The sequence below is a fragment of the Stegodyphus dumicola genome, chromosome 6 (assembly GCF_044657685.1).
Source record: "Stegodyphus dumicola isolate Sdum_Otavi_A_Nest chromosome 6, ASM4465768v1".
NCBI lineage: Eukaryota > Metazoa > Arthropoda > Arachnida > Araneae > Eresidae > Stegodyphus > Stegodyphus dumicola.
Window position 1 is genome coordinate 116,009,194 of NC_140773.1, and position 16,217 is coordinate 116,025,410.

Genomic DNA, 16,217 nt, shown 5'->3' on the forward strand with positions numbered 1-16,217 from the left:
ATGAGTAAAACAAAGTCCAACATCTTTGCAAGTAAATGCATAGTCCTATATATATGTAATTCATCATAAAATAGTAGAATGAAAAATTCTTGTAAATAATTATTGAGGAAATAAATGATCAGAGCACTGCGAAGTCAGTTTTAAACGTAAACAGAATAGCAAATTATGCGTATTCAGCATCATAAACTAACTGAAATATTCAAGTTACTAGAATCGTCGTGGAATTCAACACACTAAACAACTTTCGTTCAAAGCTTTAAATATTCCACATCTTTCGATTGCCATATGCAAGAAACAAAACTAAAAAAAAATTAACTAAATAAAATTAAATGAAAACATTCATAAACTATAAACTTCATGTCATATGAAATCCAACATTATCCCACCAACAACAGCTTAACCTTCTGCAAATATTTATATAAATATAATATTAAACATATATATAACAGTAATATGAAGCAGTAAAACTTTTGGTACTTACGTATTATCGCAACCAGGCCAAAATTCGCATAAATTGCCAAATTTGGCGACCCTACTTACGGCAACCCTACGTGTTATACGTAGTTTTGTAAAAAGAGCATGTGGAGATTTACAAAATTTTCCTGCATTTTCGTGCAAATTTTTGTAATTTATGAGAAAATAGCAGTGTACATGGATAAAGTCAAGAGTGTGCGCAATGCCATTTTTGTGCAATTCTGGGATGTTTTTTTTTAAGTAAAAATAAGTCGACGTGTACATGGTTATGGAGAATACGGTTTTCAATCAGTGCTAAAAGCAATAGCCAAAAGATTTCCGCTGAAAAAATAATTCTGCAACTTATTCAAATTCGAAACCGGAAGGGTTTAATTGCTATTTTATATTTTAAAACAAAATAATATAAAAAACTGTATTAAAAATTATCTGTAATTAATAAATGTACATTTTCTTTCTATTCATACTTTTTTACTCAAACTTACAAATAGCGCCAACCTGGTTGAGATAATACGTAAGTACCAAACTTTTAAAAACAAACACAGTATTGCAAAATTAAATTAAAAAAAAATCTGGCTACACTAAATTCGCGCTCTTACAGTTACAGAAATAAAGCTCTAGGTTTGCCACAAGCAAACCGGCATACATAAAACAAAGGCCTTTCACTACTGCAAAACTTAAAAGTTGCTATTCTGTTTACGTTTAAAAATTAAATTTTAGTACTTTCATTTAGTGCGCCTAAAAAATTCGCCAAATTTTGAAGGCCAAAATACTTTGGCGCCAACTTACCCCGCTTATGGAATTTTAGCCAAATATACTTTGGGGTCATTACAAAATTAAAGTGGAAGAAAAGAGGTGACCGTACTATAGAACATGAGAATCTTTTGCATTATTTTATGTTCTAGAACCGGCTATTTAAACTACTATGTGTGAAAAGGTACATCTTACAAAAAAATCTATTTAATTAGCATATTGTTTCTGCAGGAAATTTCAAATAAAGAAATTATTGTATTATGTCTCTCTTAGTACTCCTAGATAGTAATAAAACGGTTTCTTTTTTATTACTAACATCATTTAAGAAAGGCTTTTTTGATAAACTTAGTATTAATTCAGAAGTCAAACAACAAAAATCAGCGTTATATTTTCAAATTTTTCACATGATTTTTGTTGTTTGAGTTCTGAATTAGTATTTGTTTGTATGTTTTATACAGCCGGAAACCACAACCAAATTAAAATCGCGCCAAATAAAAAACTCTCGCCAAGCTTGGCGCTCACACCGATTATTGAATTTTTACCGTATATTTCATCCATACCAGTCGTTATACATCAACTTGTGTTATATATAATTAAGTATCTCAACTCATATTACATATACATACTCATATATAGCAGTCAGTGTTGTGAACGCGTGTTTCATATTTTTACTGCCAGTTTACTAAAGTCAACTTGCGTTGATTGGTTTGGTTTGGTTTATTAGATTACGGCAAAGCACTCGAGGGCTATCTGCCTTAAGGGAGGGATGCCTTCGTGGAGGACTTTTTAAGGAAACTGGCTCGTATACACGTTACACATGGGGAAAACCACGAAAACACCCATGCAGCCAGCCCGTGCCAACCCATGCAGATTCGAACCTAGGACCGAACTACCAGTGTTCAGCGACGTTACCGCTCGGCCGCTGGCGGGCCCAACTTGCGTTGAAAGCATGTAACTGTGCATGCAGCATGTAACTGTGCATGTAACTGTACATGTAACTGTACTTGCATATAACTGTGCATGTAACTGTACTTGCGTTGAAAGCATGTAACTGTGCATGCTTTAGCCTCGCAGCTTTTGTACACTAATCTGTGAGATCAGTACTATTTAGCAATCCCACGTTTAACTACGCGATGATCTCACTGAGGCATAATTTGTTAAAAAACTAAAAACGCTTAAAATGCTTTTCTTGATAATATTTCGCTGCCCATCTTTTATAGAAGGCTTTTGTATACTGGAAAGAATGTAATATAATTTTGGTTTTGAGGATTATCTGCTTGAATAATCCAAAAACTATGTAAATGAATTCAAAGCTTGAGATAAAAACTGCAGAGATTTTATATTAATTTCTTAGAATGGTCTAAACGATTTTTCAAATTGTAGAGATTAAAAAAAGGAATAAAATAGTTTCTAGAGCGGTCATTGGCTGATTTTTCAAGGCACAGAACGTGTGAAAGCATCATCGCTTTACAAGCTGAAATAACTCTACTATTCACTTGCGCGCCAAGCTGTAAATCAATAGAGTAATTTCGAAAAACACACGCGTGTTTCGAAATTCGCTACACGCACACTCGTTCTTGTAGCGAACTCTTGTAACAAACGGCGCCTAAAGAGGGTATACCTTCATACAGGAGGCTCTTTCCGATCCTTTTGGGAAGAGAATTCAATTCGCAGGGATTTGTTAGAGATTGATAAGGATAAAAATCATTTCTCACCTTTGCTTTACAAGGTTTCGTTACCTTAAATGACTAAAAAAATTAATACATAAAATCAGGTATTATGACATACCATTCTTCAGCAGAGTTAATTGCCTTTGTGCTTCAGAAAGGGCATGCTTCCTAATATCTCCAATGAGCATCTTTTCTGCGGCCTTGTGCATATAATGGAGAAATTCACTATTGGTAATTTCATCAGAAGATCCAAATTCATCTTCAAAACCTTTAATCAGGTCTACATGTATTTTATTTAATATTTTCGACATTATATCCACTCCAGCTGAACTGAGTCTATGTTTGTGAAAAGATGTTTTCATAAGGTTTCTAAGTGCTTTATGATAGGACAACTTTTCATTAGAAGGCATGGTGTTCTGAAATGAATGAATAAATAATTAAATAAATATTTTAAATTTTCGTTACACACATTTAGAGAAAGGCAGCATGATTATTCTAAAATAACTGCTTACAAACAAGTTTCTTTGCAGATAATCACAAGACTTCGACAGCTAGATATCGTTACATTCAAATACTAGCAGCACCACTATATAATAAAAATTCTAAAACTTTCAAACTATTAAATCCTATAACAAATGATATTTGTTCTTAAATTACATACAGTTACAGTCAAGTTAAATACGAGATAAAATGTTGAACTAATTCTCAGGATAACTGCTATTGCAGTAGCCACAAGCATAATTGTTGCCATTAGGCTTTGCACCATGGTTGCGATTCTGTTATTCAGATTGCAACATGCCATGCGAGACTCGCACCAGACCGCACATCTAATACCATCTTGCAAAATGTGCATATAACATACCAATGAAGAGCTTTGAATTACACAGACATAATCATAAAATAGTTTATTTTACTTATTTTAATTAACATTCAGGTACACATAGTATACAACAGTACGCAATAATAATAATAATAGATATTTTGAAATCTTTAGAATTGTATCTTGCGCATTATGCTTAGCACCCACAGATATAGTAATAATAATAATAATAAAATAATAATAATAATAATAGTATTACTATATCTATGTTCGCACCTTGATAATAAAAAATATACATATGGGGGTGCTATTGCAATTGAAACTATCCTGACACTAATGATTGCCTAAAAGTTTTTTTCTCACTATTCATTATTGTGAAAACGGCTCAAAGGGGAAAGTCATACCTCGAGATGTAAATAATTATTCTGAATATAAATATTACCAAATGACTTCCTCTAGTTGAAAGATTTTAAAACCAAATATCAGTACCTAAGAGAAAAGAATGTTGCTAGTTTCTAAAACAAAAATTCCTCATAATAAATTAGATACTTACGGGCAAATAAAGTAAAATAATAATAAAAACAGCAAAACATTCAATTCAAAACAGTGCTGCACTATTCCAAAAATATGTTAACGCATTCTTTTATGAAACATTTCGTTTAATTTAACCTATTAACGAACTTACCATATGAACTTCCTTTTTATCAGTTTTCTACAAACTTTTCTACTTTCTAACTACACTAGTGATCATTAATTAAGGAAAAATCACAAGAATGATTATTACTCAAAAATTACATGCAGGATTTAATGAAACTGACATACAGTATACAAGACACAGTAAGGTATAAAACAGCATGCAAAGAAATTACCAGACAACTGTGGTATTATAATAAATGAATGAATAACAAAAATGAATAAATCGGGATATGGCAGTTTGGTATAGGAAAATTACCTTCAGTATTGAGTATGATCTTCCTTAGAAGTAATACAACACCTAAAGCGATGTGCGATGCTGTCAATTATATAGTCTATCAATTCTGTAGGAAGAGAAAGGCATTGCTCTTACAAAGCAGTTGCAAGCGTGTCAAGGGTCTGAAGAGGAGGACTGAGAACAGCTATACGCCTAAAGCATTCCAAACATGATCGATAGGATTCAAGTCAGGTAATGAAGCCGGCCACTCCATGCACTAAATTGTTTGCTGTTGAAGATTGTAACGTTGCGCGCCTCCAACTTGCACGCAACCAAGAGATGACTGTGAAAACTGTATAAAACACAGAGTCTTGTGAAGGGTTTAAGTCCCTTTTTATTCAACGTAAAAATTACAATTGCGTGCTCTTGACGCTCCCAGACTGTGCCAACTCGACAGTCAAATAAAAATAATAACCTGAAAAGAAACTAAAGACAAGACTCTAACTACGAGGCTCTCTAAAATAACTAACTCACCGCGTTTTACAACACCGCTGCTAATTCAGCAGACTTAAAGCTCACTTGAACGATTAACACTACTTCCCGCCAAGCACATAGGCCGAAACGCGGGGTTCTTCAATTTCTCGCTAACTACCTCCGCGCTCGTGAAGTAAGAATATCACACACTGAACTTGTTTCCTTGCTATTTAAATCATAATACTTCCGCTGATAATTTGAATGCTTGCGCGTTCTACTCAAATTTACATATTCTGGCATTGGCAGTTCCAGGGGAAAGTAAGGCTTGACAGGAAAGATAGTTTAAACTTAAAATAAATGTTAGTTAAAATAAATATAAACCCTACATTTGCCGCTGCCAGAATTTGGAAAACTTGGAAGCAGGTCCTACAAACGACCTGTTGTAAGTTTCTCTAATTCTGAACTAACTGGCGAGAACCTCGTTTACACAAAAAAATCTTATGTAACAATTTGTATACTAAAATTCTGTTGCTCGTTATAACTCTCTTTTCTTACAGCAACTTTTCCTGGACTTCATCAATCAATCTTGGTCTTTCCTTCCAGCATCTGGAAGGAATAAGTATCAGTATCTTTCTACATCCATTATAATTTACACTTTCTTGACACAATAAATTTTTGTTTTTAAACGATTCGTTTTTCTTAGTTATTGCTTAATTCACATTCATTCAATTTTTCAAGCATTAATTTAACTTTACCCTGGCTCTCCACCGTGTGTGGTGTCAAACGGGAATATTCGTGTTTTAGTCTTACAACACTTCCCCTAACCATCATGATTTGTTAGAATTAAACGACCAAATAGACACACCTTACTCGACATTCTACCACTCAATGAGCTACTTTAATATTCTTAAAAATTCAAATGTAGGTGGAGAACCCTACAAAACACATTCATTCTAACTTCCCCCTCATTGATCTTAAAACATGCAGGCTTATTTAATACTTAAATTTTGACTTCATTGCTTTTAAGCATTCACTTTTAGCATCTACAATTTTATGCTTCTAGACTAAATTCTACTTTTACATAACATTCAAGTATTTACATACATTTACAAACTTTTAATACATATGCTTTTTACAATTTACCATAAAATGAATAAGAGAAAATAAATTTTTACTTTACTCATTCTTCGCCAAGCTGGCGGCACTGAAAGTAAAATTCTTATTAATACAAGAATACGAAGTTATTTTTATCTTCGGCCAAATTTTGGCTTTAACATAACAAAATTAGTCTTTCGACCAACAGAAAATGCTTGTTTTTAGCTTTTACACTTAAAGAAAATAATACTTTTGCCTTAGCTAAATAAAGTAAAACAAAACTAAGTCTCAACCGAGACATATTGACTTTCGTCAAAACATAGAACTTCGTACTTATGCATAACATTTCGGAACAAAAGAGAAAAAAAAAATTATAGAAGGTTTTAACTTATCTTTGAGTTTTCGATGCTTGAAACTCCGTCATTCGTTTTTGGCAGAATTGGTCCCAAGTTAGAGGTTTCATGGATGTTAATCTTCTCCTTACTGCCCTCCGAGTGTCGTCCACCTGACTTTTGCTTTTGCGTCCTCTACATGCTGGCCTCTTGGCGGAGTAATCGTCTGGTTGTTGGCATTTCCGTTTCTCCCTGGGACGGCTGGTCTTGACGTCCTCCGGTCTGGAGTCCTTCTTGAATTTCTTCTGTTCGTCGTATTTTTGTGCCTCCTGTTGTCGTTTCAGTTTCCGGAACGGCGGCCTTGCTGGCACCTGACTCTGTGGCCGTGTGCGCGTTCTCCTTGATGTATAATTTTTCCTGCAATCCTTTGTAGGTGGTGTTTTTCTCTTTACCACGGTTTCTTTACCCGGTGCATCTGTATTTTTGTTTTTCTTAAACGCTGGAGTTTGAAAATTATTTTTTCTTTTTGATACCGACGTCCGGGTTGTAGAAGGGCTAGGTCTCTCTTCAGTTCTCTGTTTCTTGGGTGGTGGAATAGTTGTTGTAGTCTCTGGACCTTCTACTTCGTTTAGACTTGAGTCCTGCAAGAAACTTTTAAGGATTTCAAAATCATTTGGATTATAGTATTTTTTCACCTGGTCGGGACTTGCTTTACAGATTTCCCCTCTCTCGTTCTTAAGATATAAGACTACTCCTTTGATTTCCTGAATTACATAGGGGCCTTCAAACTTTGGAGCTGGCTTTGCCATAAAATTGTCTGGGGCACTTGATAAAGAAAATTTCCGCTTCAATACTTTATCCCCAACTTTAAAATCTGCTTCACGGCGTTTTCTATCATAATATATTTTCTGCCTATTTCTTGCCGTATCCGAGGTTTTAAGCGCCTGATCAATTAGCTTTTGCACATCTTTTTGTTTAAACTCCTGCTCTCTTTGTTGCACAAAGAATAATTTATCTAAAGGCGTAATTAATTTTCGGCCTAAGAATAATTCTGCTGGAGTTTTTCCGGTAGTATCATGATGTGCCGTTCTTAAAGCATAAGCTAATTCATTTATGTAGCCATCCCTGCGCTTGTGATGAACAATTTCTGTCCATTTTGAAAAATGATCTACTATTACTAAAAGAAAACGATTTTTATTTAACTCGCTCTGGGGGAAGGGACCAAGGAGATCTATGCCTAAAATTTCATTCGGAAATGTAGCGCGAATGCTATTTAAGTACCCGGCCGGGCTGTAATTAATATCATTTATTAACTGACATTGATTGCAGGACCTGACATACGCCGTTACTATTTTGTATAATTGCGGGAAATATACCGCCTCGCGTACCCTTTTTAAAGTCTTTCTGACCCCTAGGTGGCCCGCTGTTTTTGCTTCGTGCAACTCCTTCAAAATGCTTAATCGAAGCGAGGCTGGGATGACTGGCTTATACTCAATATTTTCGTTTGTTGTTTTCGTATAGAATAATAAATTATCTATTATTTCATAGATTTTTGCTCTATTTCTTATCGCATCGATATCCATATGCTCAAAGCTTTCGGGGTCTTTCAAATAAGCATAGATATTTCCAAATTCAGGATCAGCTTTCAGTTCAGTAATAACCGTATCTCTAGAATCTAAAATTTTTGAAGTCAACACAGCGCATTTAAGTTCATTTCCTTCATCGTCCAGTTTTATACGAGAAAGTGCGTCAGCTACATTGTTTTCCTTAACCGGTTTATATTTTATTGTGATATTATATTCTTGGAGTTTTAAAGCCCATCTTATTAACCTGCGCGTTAGGGTTTTCCCCGAGTAAAGTCTACCAACAGCCGCATGATCCGAAAAGACTGTTACTGGCGATGTACCGAAATAAACTCGAAATTTGTGTACAGCCATTAATACGGCTAATGTTTCTCTTTCTGTAGCTGTATAATTCCTTTGTGTCTGATTCAATGTTTTACTAAAAAATGCCAGCGGATGGTTATTTTGCATAAGAACCGAACCCACCGCATAGTCTGACGCATCTGCTGCAATTTCCAGGTTTTCGTCCCCCTCCGGAAATTTTAAAACAGGGGCATTAATAAGCGCTTCTTTTAATCTTTCAAAAGCTGTGTTAGCTTCCGCTGTCCACGTAAACTTACCCTTTTTTCTTTTGATTACTAAGAGTGGTTCAACAATATTAGCGAAATCTTTTATGAAAGATCGATAGTAAGAACATAACCCAAGGAAGGAAGAAAGTTTCTTGGCGGTGTTGGGCGGTGGGAAATTCTTAATAGCTTTTATTTTTGAATCTTGCGTTTCTATATCCTTTTGCGAAATTTTATAACCGAGATATTTAAGTTCCTTAGTTGCGAACTTGCATTTTGAGGCGTTAATTGTAAGACCGGCCTCTTTTAATAATTTAGAAACTTGTTCTAAATCATTAATATGTTGTTTCAACGTACTACTCCTTATAATTATATCATCTAGATAAACAAAGTTGACTTTCCTAGGACAGGCTTTAGAACAATGTCCATAGCTCTCTGGAATGTTGATGGGGCCCCACACAACCCAAAAGGCATGCGTAAAAATGCATAAGTGCCCGATTTTGTTATAAACGCAGTTTTATGTATATCTTCGGGTCTCATAGCTATTTGATAGTAGCCAGACGTTAAGTCCAAAGTAGACATATATCTTGTCGATTTGATCTGTCTAATGATCTCGTCTATAACCGGCAAAGGGTAAACTGGAAATTTGGTAATACTATTTAGTTTTCTGTAATCAATAGCAAACCTCCAAGCCCTTTTATACGAAGGAGGAAACTCGTTCTTTTTCCTACATAGTACGACTGGACTCGCGTACTCACTATTTATGGGCGTTATTATTTTATTCTTTAACATTTCCTGAATATGTTCTTCGATGATTAAGTCTTTTTGTTTGTCATAACGGTATGGCTTAGTCCTACAAGGTTTTTCGGCATTTAATTGAATCTTGTGCGTCACTATTTGGCAGTTTCCTGGTTTTTCTGAAAACAAATGAGAAAAATTACTCACCACTTGCTGTATTGCTTTCCTTTCATGGTCATTCAGATGGCTAAGGTCCAATTGCGGTGTCTCCACAGGTTCCACCACCCTCTGGTCCATCTCCAACACCACGGAACTATCTTGAAAATTTAATTTGGCCCTCGCGGCCCTTAAAAACTCCATGCCTAAAATAAGAGAATGTTGCAGATCTTTCACCACAAAAATTAATACTTTGAGACTTTCCTCTTTTACCTGTAAGTTTAATGATAATTTCCCGATGCAGTGACATGTTTTTCCTTGCGCCGCTATAATTTCCGTATTTTTGGTTTTAAATAGTCGTACCCTATAAAAATTCTTTTTGAAGAAATTTTCACTGATAAAATTTCCTTCTGCTCCTGTATCGATGAGGACTTCTACTGGTACATCGCCAACCAGGACTTGTATAATTGGTAGCTGTGAGTTTTTTACGATGACCGTATTTAAATGTCTATTTGAGGGTTTTTTTAAAACTTCCGGGGTCTGGACCCTCCCTTTCACAGGCCCCTCTACTCGTTTAAAGCTTTCCTTTCAATCTGTGTCTTCTGGGTACGCGGATGTTTATTTTCAAATTTTCTTTTTGGGCCTTGACCTTCGAGTTTCGATGCGTTATCTTGATAGCTTTTTCCCCCATAAGAGCGATTTCCATTTCTGGTTTCCTCCTTTGAAGATTTCCTTCGGGTACTTTGAGAATATGTTTCCCCTCTCGCTTTTTCCGCTATTCTGCGATTTTGAAACTTCACCGCCAATTCGAAAAGTTCCTGCAATGTGCTTGGGTTTCTAATTTCAAAGTAGTCTTGAACAGCGGGTAACAATCTTGGTAATATTATTTTAATAATCTCCGCATCGGGTTTCTTCCCATACAGCATATCCGTTAGCTTGATTTTTCGTAGAATAAAGTCCGTCAATTCTGCTGTATCCCGTTGGTAGAAACTATATAGTTCGGCTTCCAGCCGTGCGCAATCTTTCACTATGGGGAAGGCCTTTACTAACGATTTTTTGAAATTTTCAAATGTATACGTCTGGCTTCCAAATTCCCCTAATAAAAATTTGCCTATGTTTTTCCACCATAGCGCGGCCTGTCCTCTTAGTGCTGATGTGGCGATGGCAACTTTTTGTCTTTCGGGAACGGGGTAGAGCTGAAAGTGGTTTTCTAGACCTTCTAGAAATACCGCCACCGAATTTTTTCCGTCGAAATGGACGTTTGGCTTGATTGACGCTCTCAAAGTCTGGACCAGGTATCCAAATCTTTCTAACTGGCTTGTCATTTCTTGGTGTTGTCCAGCGGCTTCCATACAGTTTTCGGCCATTTCAGTTCGATAATTGTTCGGGCGCCAATGTAACGTTGCTCGCCTCCAACTTGCACGCAACCAAGAGATGACTGTGAAAACTGTATAAAACACAGAGTCTTGTGAAGGGTTTAAGTCCCTTTTTATTCAACGTAAAAATTACAATTGCGTGCTCTTGACGCTCCCAGACTGTGCCAACTCGACAGTCAAATAAAAATAATAACCTGAAAAGAAACTAAAGACAAGACTCTAACTACGAGGCTCTCTAAAATAACTAACTCACCGCGTTTTACAACACCGCTGCTAATTCAGCAGACTTAAAGCTCACTTGAACGATTAACACTACTTCCCGCCAAGCACATAGGCCGAAACGCGGGGTTCTTCAATTTCTCGCTAACTACCTCCGCGCTCGTGAAGTAAGAATATCACACACCGAACTTGTTTCCTTGCTATTTAAATCATAATACTTCCGCTGATAATTTGAATGCTTGCGCGTTCTACTCAAATTTACATATTCTGGCATTGGCAGTTCCAGGGGAAAGTAAGGCTTGACAGGAAAGATAGTTTAAACTTAAAATAAATGTTAGTTAAAATAAATATAAACCCTACAAGATAATCATCTAGGATACGAGCTGCGGTCTAGCGTTGTCGTCCGATAGCAGAAAATTAACACCTATTGCTCAGGCATAAGGGCGCATATAAGCATCAAGTATATCATCTTTATAGGCTTGAGCATTCATGGTTCCACATGGAAAGGCATGGAGGTTTAAGCTTCCACTCAAAGGGATATTCCCCGAAACACAAACACTGCCTTCTCCGTATGCACCTCTTTCAAGAATGTTTGATGGGTGATAACGGATTCCAGGTTCTCTTCAAATCAAATAATACCTGCTACTGTTGTGGAGGCCAAACTTCGACTCATCTGTTAACCCTCCATTGATCAACCGTCCAGTGAACAAGTTCATGCTCCCAACTCATACGGTACCTGCTATGATGTGACGTGAGCGGTACGCAAATGGCTGGTCGCCTTGCATACTGATCTCTTTGTAAAGCATGGTTGACGTTGACATCAACCCTTCAGTGGCTGCATCAAGGAAGGATCTAAGTTGGGTCGGAGTTGAGGTTCTATTCCTCTGTGCGCATAACAACATATATCGATCATTAGCGGTCAGCATAGCGGTTGGACGTCCTTGGGTAAACCTCCTGAATGCCGAATCTATGGCTAGCAGTTGTTTCGAAAGTCTATGAACCACAGAAGGACTCACATTTAGCCATCTGACCACTTCTATCTGACTTTGTCCTATCTCTAGTTTTCCAATAGCTCTCCATCGCAGGTCTTCTGGCAAATGATGCCTGGATGTCATTGTTACGAATTGGCTATCCAAGATTTGCTATCTTATTATCACAGCAAAATTTCCAGGCTAGCTCTGAAACATGCAATTTTATTGTCCTCGCAGACGACGCATTGCAATCGCAACGCCACTAATTTGCATACCATAGTTTTACTCAGCAATTCTTATTTTACAACATATTCAAATTTTATACTTTATACGGTTTGGCTTATTTTTGAAAGAGTTATCGCTATTTTTGTGATTTTTCCTTAATTTCTGGAAACTAGTGTATATTCGAAAATGAAAATTCATTTATATTGCTGAAGTAAACGAAATAAATTCACCAGTTTTCAATGCAACAAAATTACTGTATGAAAACAAAACAACAAAATTTCCAGTCTGCTGTAATTAGCCCCTTGGCATAGCCCTGCTGTATTCGATATTTTTCACCTTTAGAAAATTAAGTGTAACAAATCACACATTCATAATGTAGCGAACTGTATTTTTGAAGTAGAATTAATAACTTTTAACGAGTTCTTTTAAGCTTTAAAAGGAATGACTAGCATTTTCATGGTCTCCACTCGAAATGATTTATTTAATTGAAGAGCAATAAATGTCTAGATTTGATTAAATGCTTCAGTGTCTGTTATAGGCTGTCCCGTAGCACTTATAAACGGTCGCTGAAGAAAATAGAAAAAAATTTAAGTTAAAAAAGAAACAATAAAGTAATTTAGAATGAAGAAATAATAATAAATAATTTCATTATTATAGGTCTTTCATGTGCCGAAAAAAATTCGATTAAAAAGTGACAACAGGCGTAAACAATAGTAATTAAAAGCGGAACGACAAACAGTGGTATCTGGTTGAAACTACAGATGAATATAAGCATAAAAATGAATCTCAGATGTATTTAATTTATATCTATCTTGGTTGCACATCAGATATAGAACTGATGGTTATCTGATAAACTGAAAATAACATCGAATTGCATTTGTTATAATAGTTTATAAAGATAGAGTTTTACTACAAGTTTGATAAAAATGTAAAGAAAGGATTTTCATTCATGAATCCCAGATAATCTCTAAATTGATTCATAGACGAATAAGTCCAGATCTTAAAGGAGATATTTTTAGAAATGAAATTTTTCAGAAAATCAAAGTGGTAATAAATTCGTCACAACTGTCGTTAGGTAGGGTATAGGATAATAAACAATAATTATTTTACCATAATAAATATGTGGAGGCTTAGATTCCTTTTATTTAAGGCGTCCACCTCTAAAACGTTTGAAACATAGTGCCTGTTTGTGATCCATTGGCAATATAAGCCTGCAGCGGCAGCGCCAAACAGGCGATACGGACTTAAAAACTGTACAGAAAAGCGCCAATTGGCGAAACAGTAAACCCGTTTGGCAAACCTACAGGCTGACGGAGAGAGAAGATTTTTCCCCGGCAGTCAAGTGGAACTACTTCAACAAATGTGTGCGTCTCTGCTTCGCAGAGATATGTAAACTTCATACTCGCATCTTTACTGTGCTCTGAATTTCTTAAGCCGTTATAATGTACCCGGCAACTGTTACTTTTCCTTATTAAATTTGATTATTAATTGTAACATGTCTATCTTAACTAAGATTTCGGCTTTCCTAGTTAATGTTAGGGATATTTTCGTATGCACGTGTTACTCACACGTACATCATTGGTGACCCTGTCCCTCGCTCCTTCTGTTTCGATCCCTAATGACTATCTGTCTCAATCTTTGTTTAAAAACTAAAAATATGCTTTATTTTGATGCCAATGCTCTTCCTTATGACTGATAAAGGCTCAACCCTATTTATTTCCTCCTCATTTTATCGTACGGATTACACGTGGTTTATCACACTTAAGGAGAATTTACAGGTATGTGGTCAATTTTTTTTTAATTATCTGTGATTGGTCTTAATTATGTTTTTGTGATATGTTTTGCTCTAAAATTATAGTTTTAATTTAATTACTGATTGTTTAAAATTGATCTTTGGGTAATATTCGTGCTCACACTTTTATTGAGATATTGAATGTCTTCATTATTTTATTCTAAATTGATACTGTTTTGATAAGGTATAGTGCAAAACATTAAGTTTACGATTTACGATATATTTATAATTGGCAACCATGCCAGGATCGGAAGGCCAAACCAACGAGGAATCGAATATGGCGGTTCAGGAGCCACAAATCTCACACGTGGCAGTTAAAATTCCCCCTTTATGGAAAAAAAAATGTTAAACTTTGGTTTATTCAAGTTGAAAGTAACTTTGCTTTAGCGAAGATTAGTAGCGATAGTACAAAATACAACCACGTGGTTTCTTCGATAGACCCTGAAACTCTTTCTGCAGTATCAGATATTTTATTTAATCCCCCAGCGACGGCTAAATATGATGCCCTTAAAGCTAGGTTAATAGTAGAATTCTCAGATTCGGAAAGCGAGCAAATACGCAGACTTATTTCTGAATTGCATTTAGGGGACGACAAACCATCTCACTTATTGAGAAAAATGAGAGAATTAGGTGGAAACTGTATAACTGACGAATTTTTAAAATCATTATGGCTGCAAAGGTTACCTTCCGAGGTGCATGCCATTTTATCAATAAGTTCGGAATCCTTAGACAATTTAGCAAAAATGGCTGATAAGATAGCTGAAGTGCGCACGCCAACGAACAACAGCGTGTTCGCGGTCCAGGCAGCTTCGGCGAGTTCCCCCAGAAACCCTAACGATTCTGGTGCCCCCCTCGAGGAGCTTAAGGCCTTAAGGAGTGAAATCTCTGCCCTAAGTAAACAAGTCGAGCGACTCTCCCGCGGAAAAACGAGGAATAATTTCCCCCGGGATCAACATAACACAGCACGTAGTTTTTCGCGTGGGCATTCCCGAGAGCGTGTGAACAATTATTGTTATTTTCATTCGCGATTCGGTAATAATGCACGAAAATGTCGAGCACCTTGTTCCTTTTCTCAGAACACTACGGCCCAGGAAAACTAGCAGTAGCGGCTGTCGATCGAAATTCATCGGCAGTCGCGCATCCATGTCGTTTACATGTTTACGATAACAGACTAAATTTAAACTTTTTGATTGATTCGGGCTCGGATGTTTCATGTGTGACACCGACTTCTAAGTTTAAGAAAATGCATCCTGATTCGCTTCAATTATTTGCCGCGAATAATTCCAGAATTTCTACGTATGGAACAAAATTGTTAACTGTGAATTTAGGACTTAGACGAAACTTTTCGTGGAAGTTTTTAATCGCCGATGTACCAGTGCCTATAATAGGAGCCGACTTTTTAAGGCATTTTGATCTTTTAATCGATTTAAAACGAGGTAGGCTTATCGATAATACTACGAAATTAACTCGTATTGGTTCTCTTTCCGATTCTAAAAATTATTTTTCGGTAAAGTTAATATCTGGTGATTCACCATATCACAGAATCTTGAAAGACTTTCCGGAAGTACTGAAGTTAAAATCCGATTCGGGTAGAGTAAAGCATAGTACGGTTCATTACATCGAAACAAACGGTCCTCCTGTGCACAGTAAACCGCGTAGGTTAAGCCCTAAGTTATACGAAGCAGTAAAAAAAGAATTTCAATTTATGATAGATCAAGGTATTTGTAGACCATCAAAATCAGCATGGTCATCACCTCTTCATGTAGTTTCTAAAAGTTCGGGCGACATACGGCCAGTAGGAGACTACCGAAAACTAAACGCGTGCACCGAACCCGACAGATACCCTATCCCGCATTTACAAGACTTTAATAATACGCTTAGCGGAAAGACAATTTTTTCAAAAATTGATATCGTTCGGGCATATCATCATATACCAGTCCATCCAGATCATATACCGAAAACTGCAGTTTGCACCCCATTTGGTCTTTTCGAATTTCCGTTTTTAAATTTCGGACTGTGCGGAGCAGCTCAAACCTTTCAAAGGTTTATGAACGAAATTCTTGGAGATCTAAAATTCGCCTACGTCT

General features: G+C 36.3%; 1 protein-coding gene across 1 annotated transcript in view; it reads right to left on the reverse strand.

Annotated features, from left to right (window-relative positions):
• The window catches only part of LOC118197952 (uncharacterized), a 76,653-nt gene extending 64,396 nt beyond the window's left edge, over positions 1–12,257 (reverse strand). The window contains exons 1-2 of the mRNA XM_085819681.1: positions 11,874–12,257; positions 3,013–3,310 (exon numbers count right to left, since the gene is read on the reverse strand). Of these exons, the coding sequence (XP_085675807.1) occupies positions 3,013–3,310; positions 11,874–12,257 (682 nt within the window). The remainder of the gene's footprint in view (positions 1–3,012; positions 3,311–11,873) is intronic.
• Between the last annotated feature and the right edge of the window lie 3,960 nt (positions 12,258–16,217).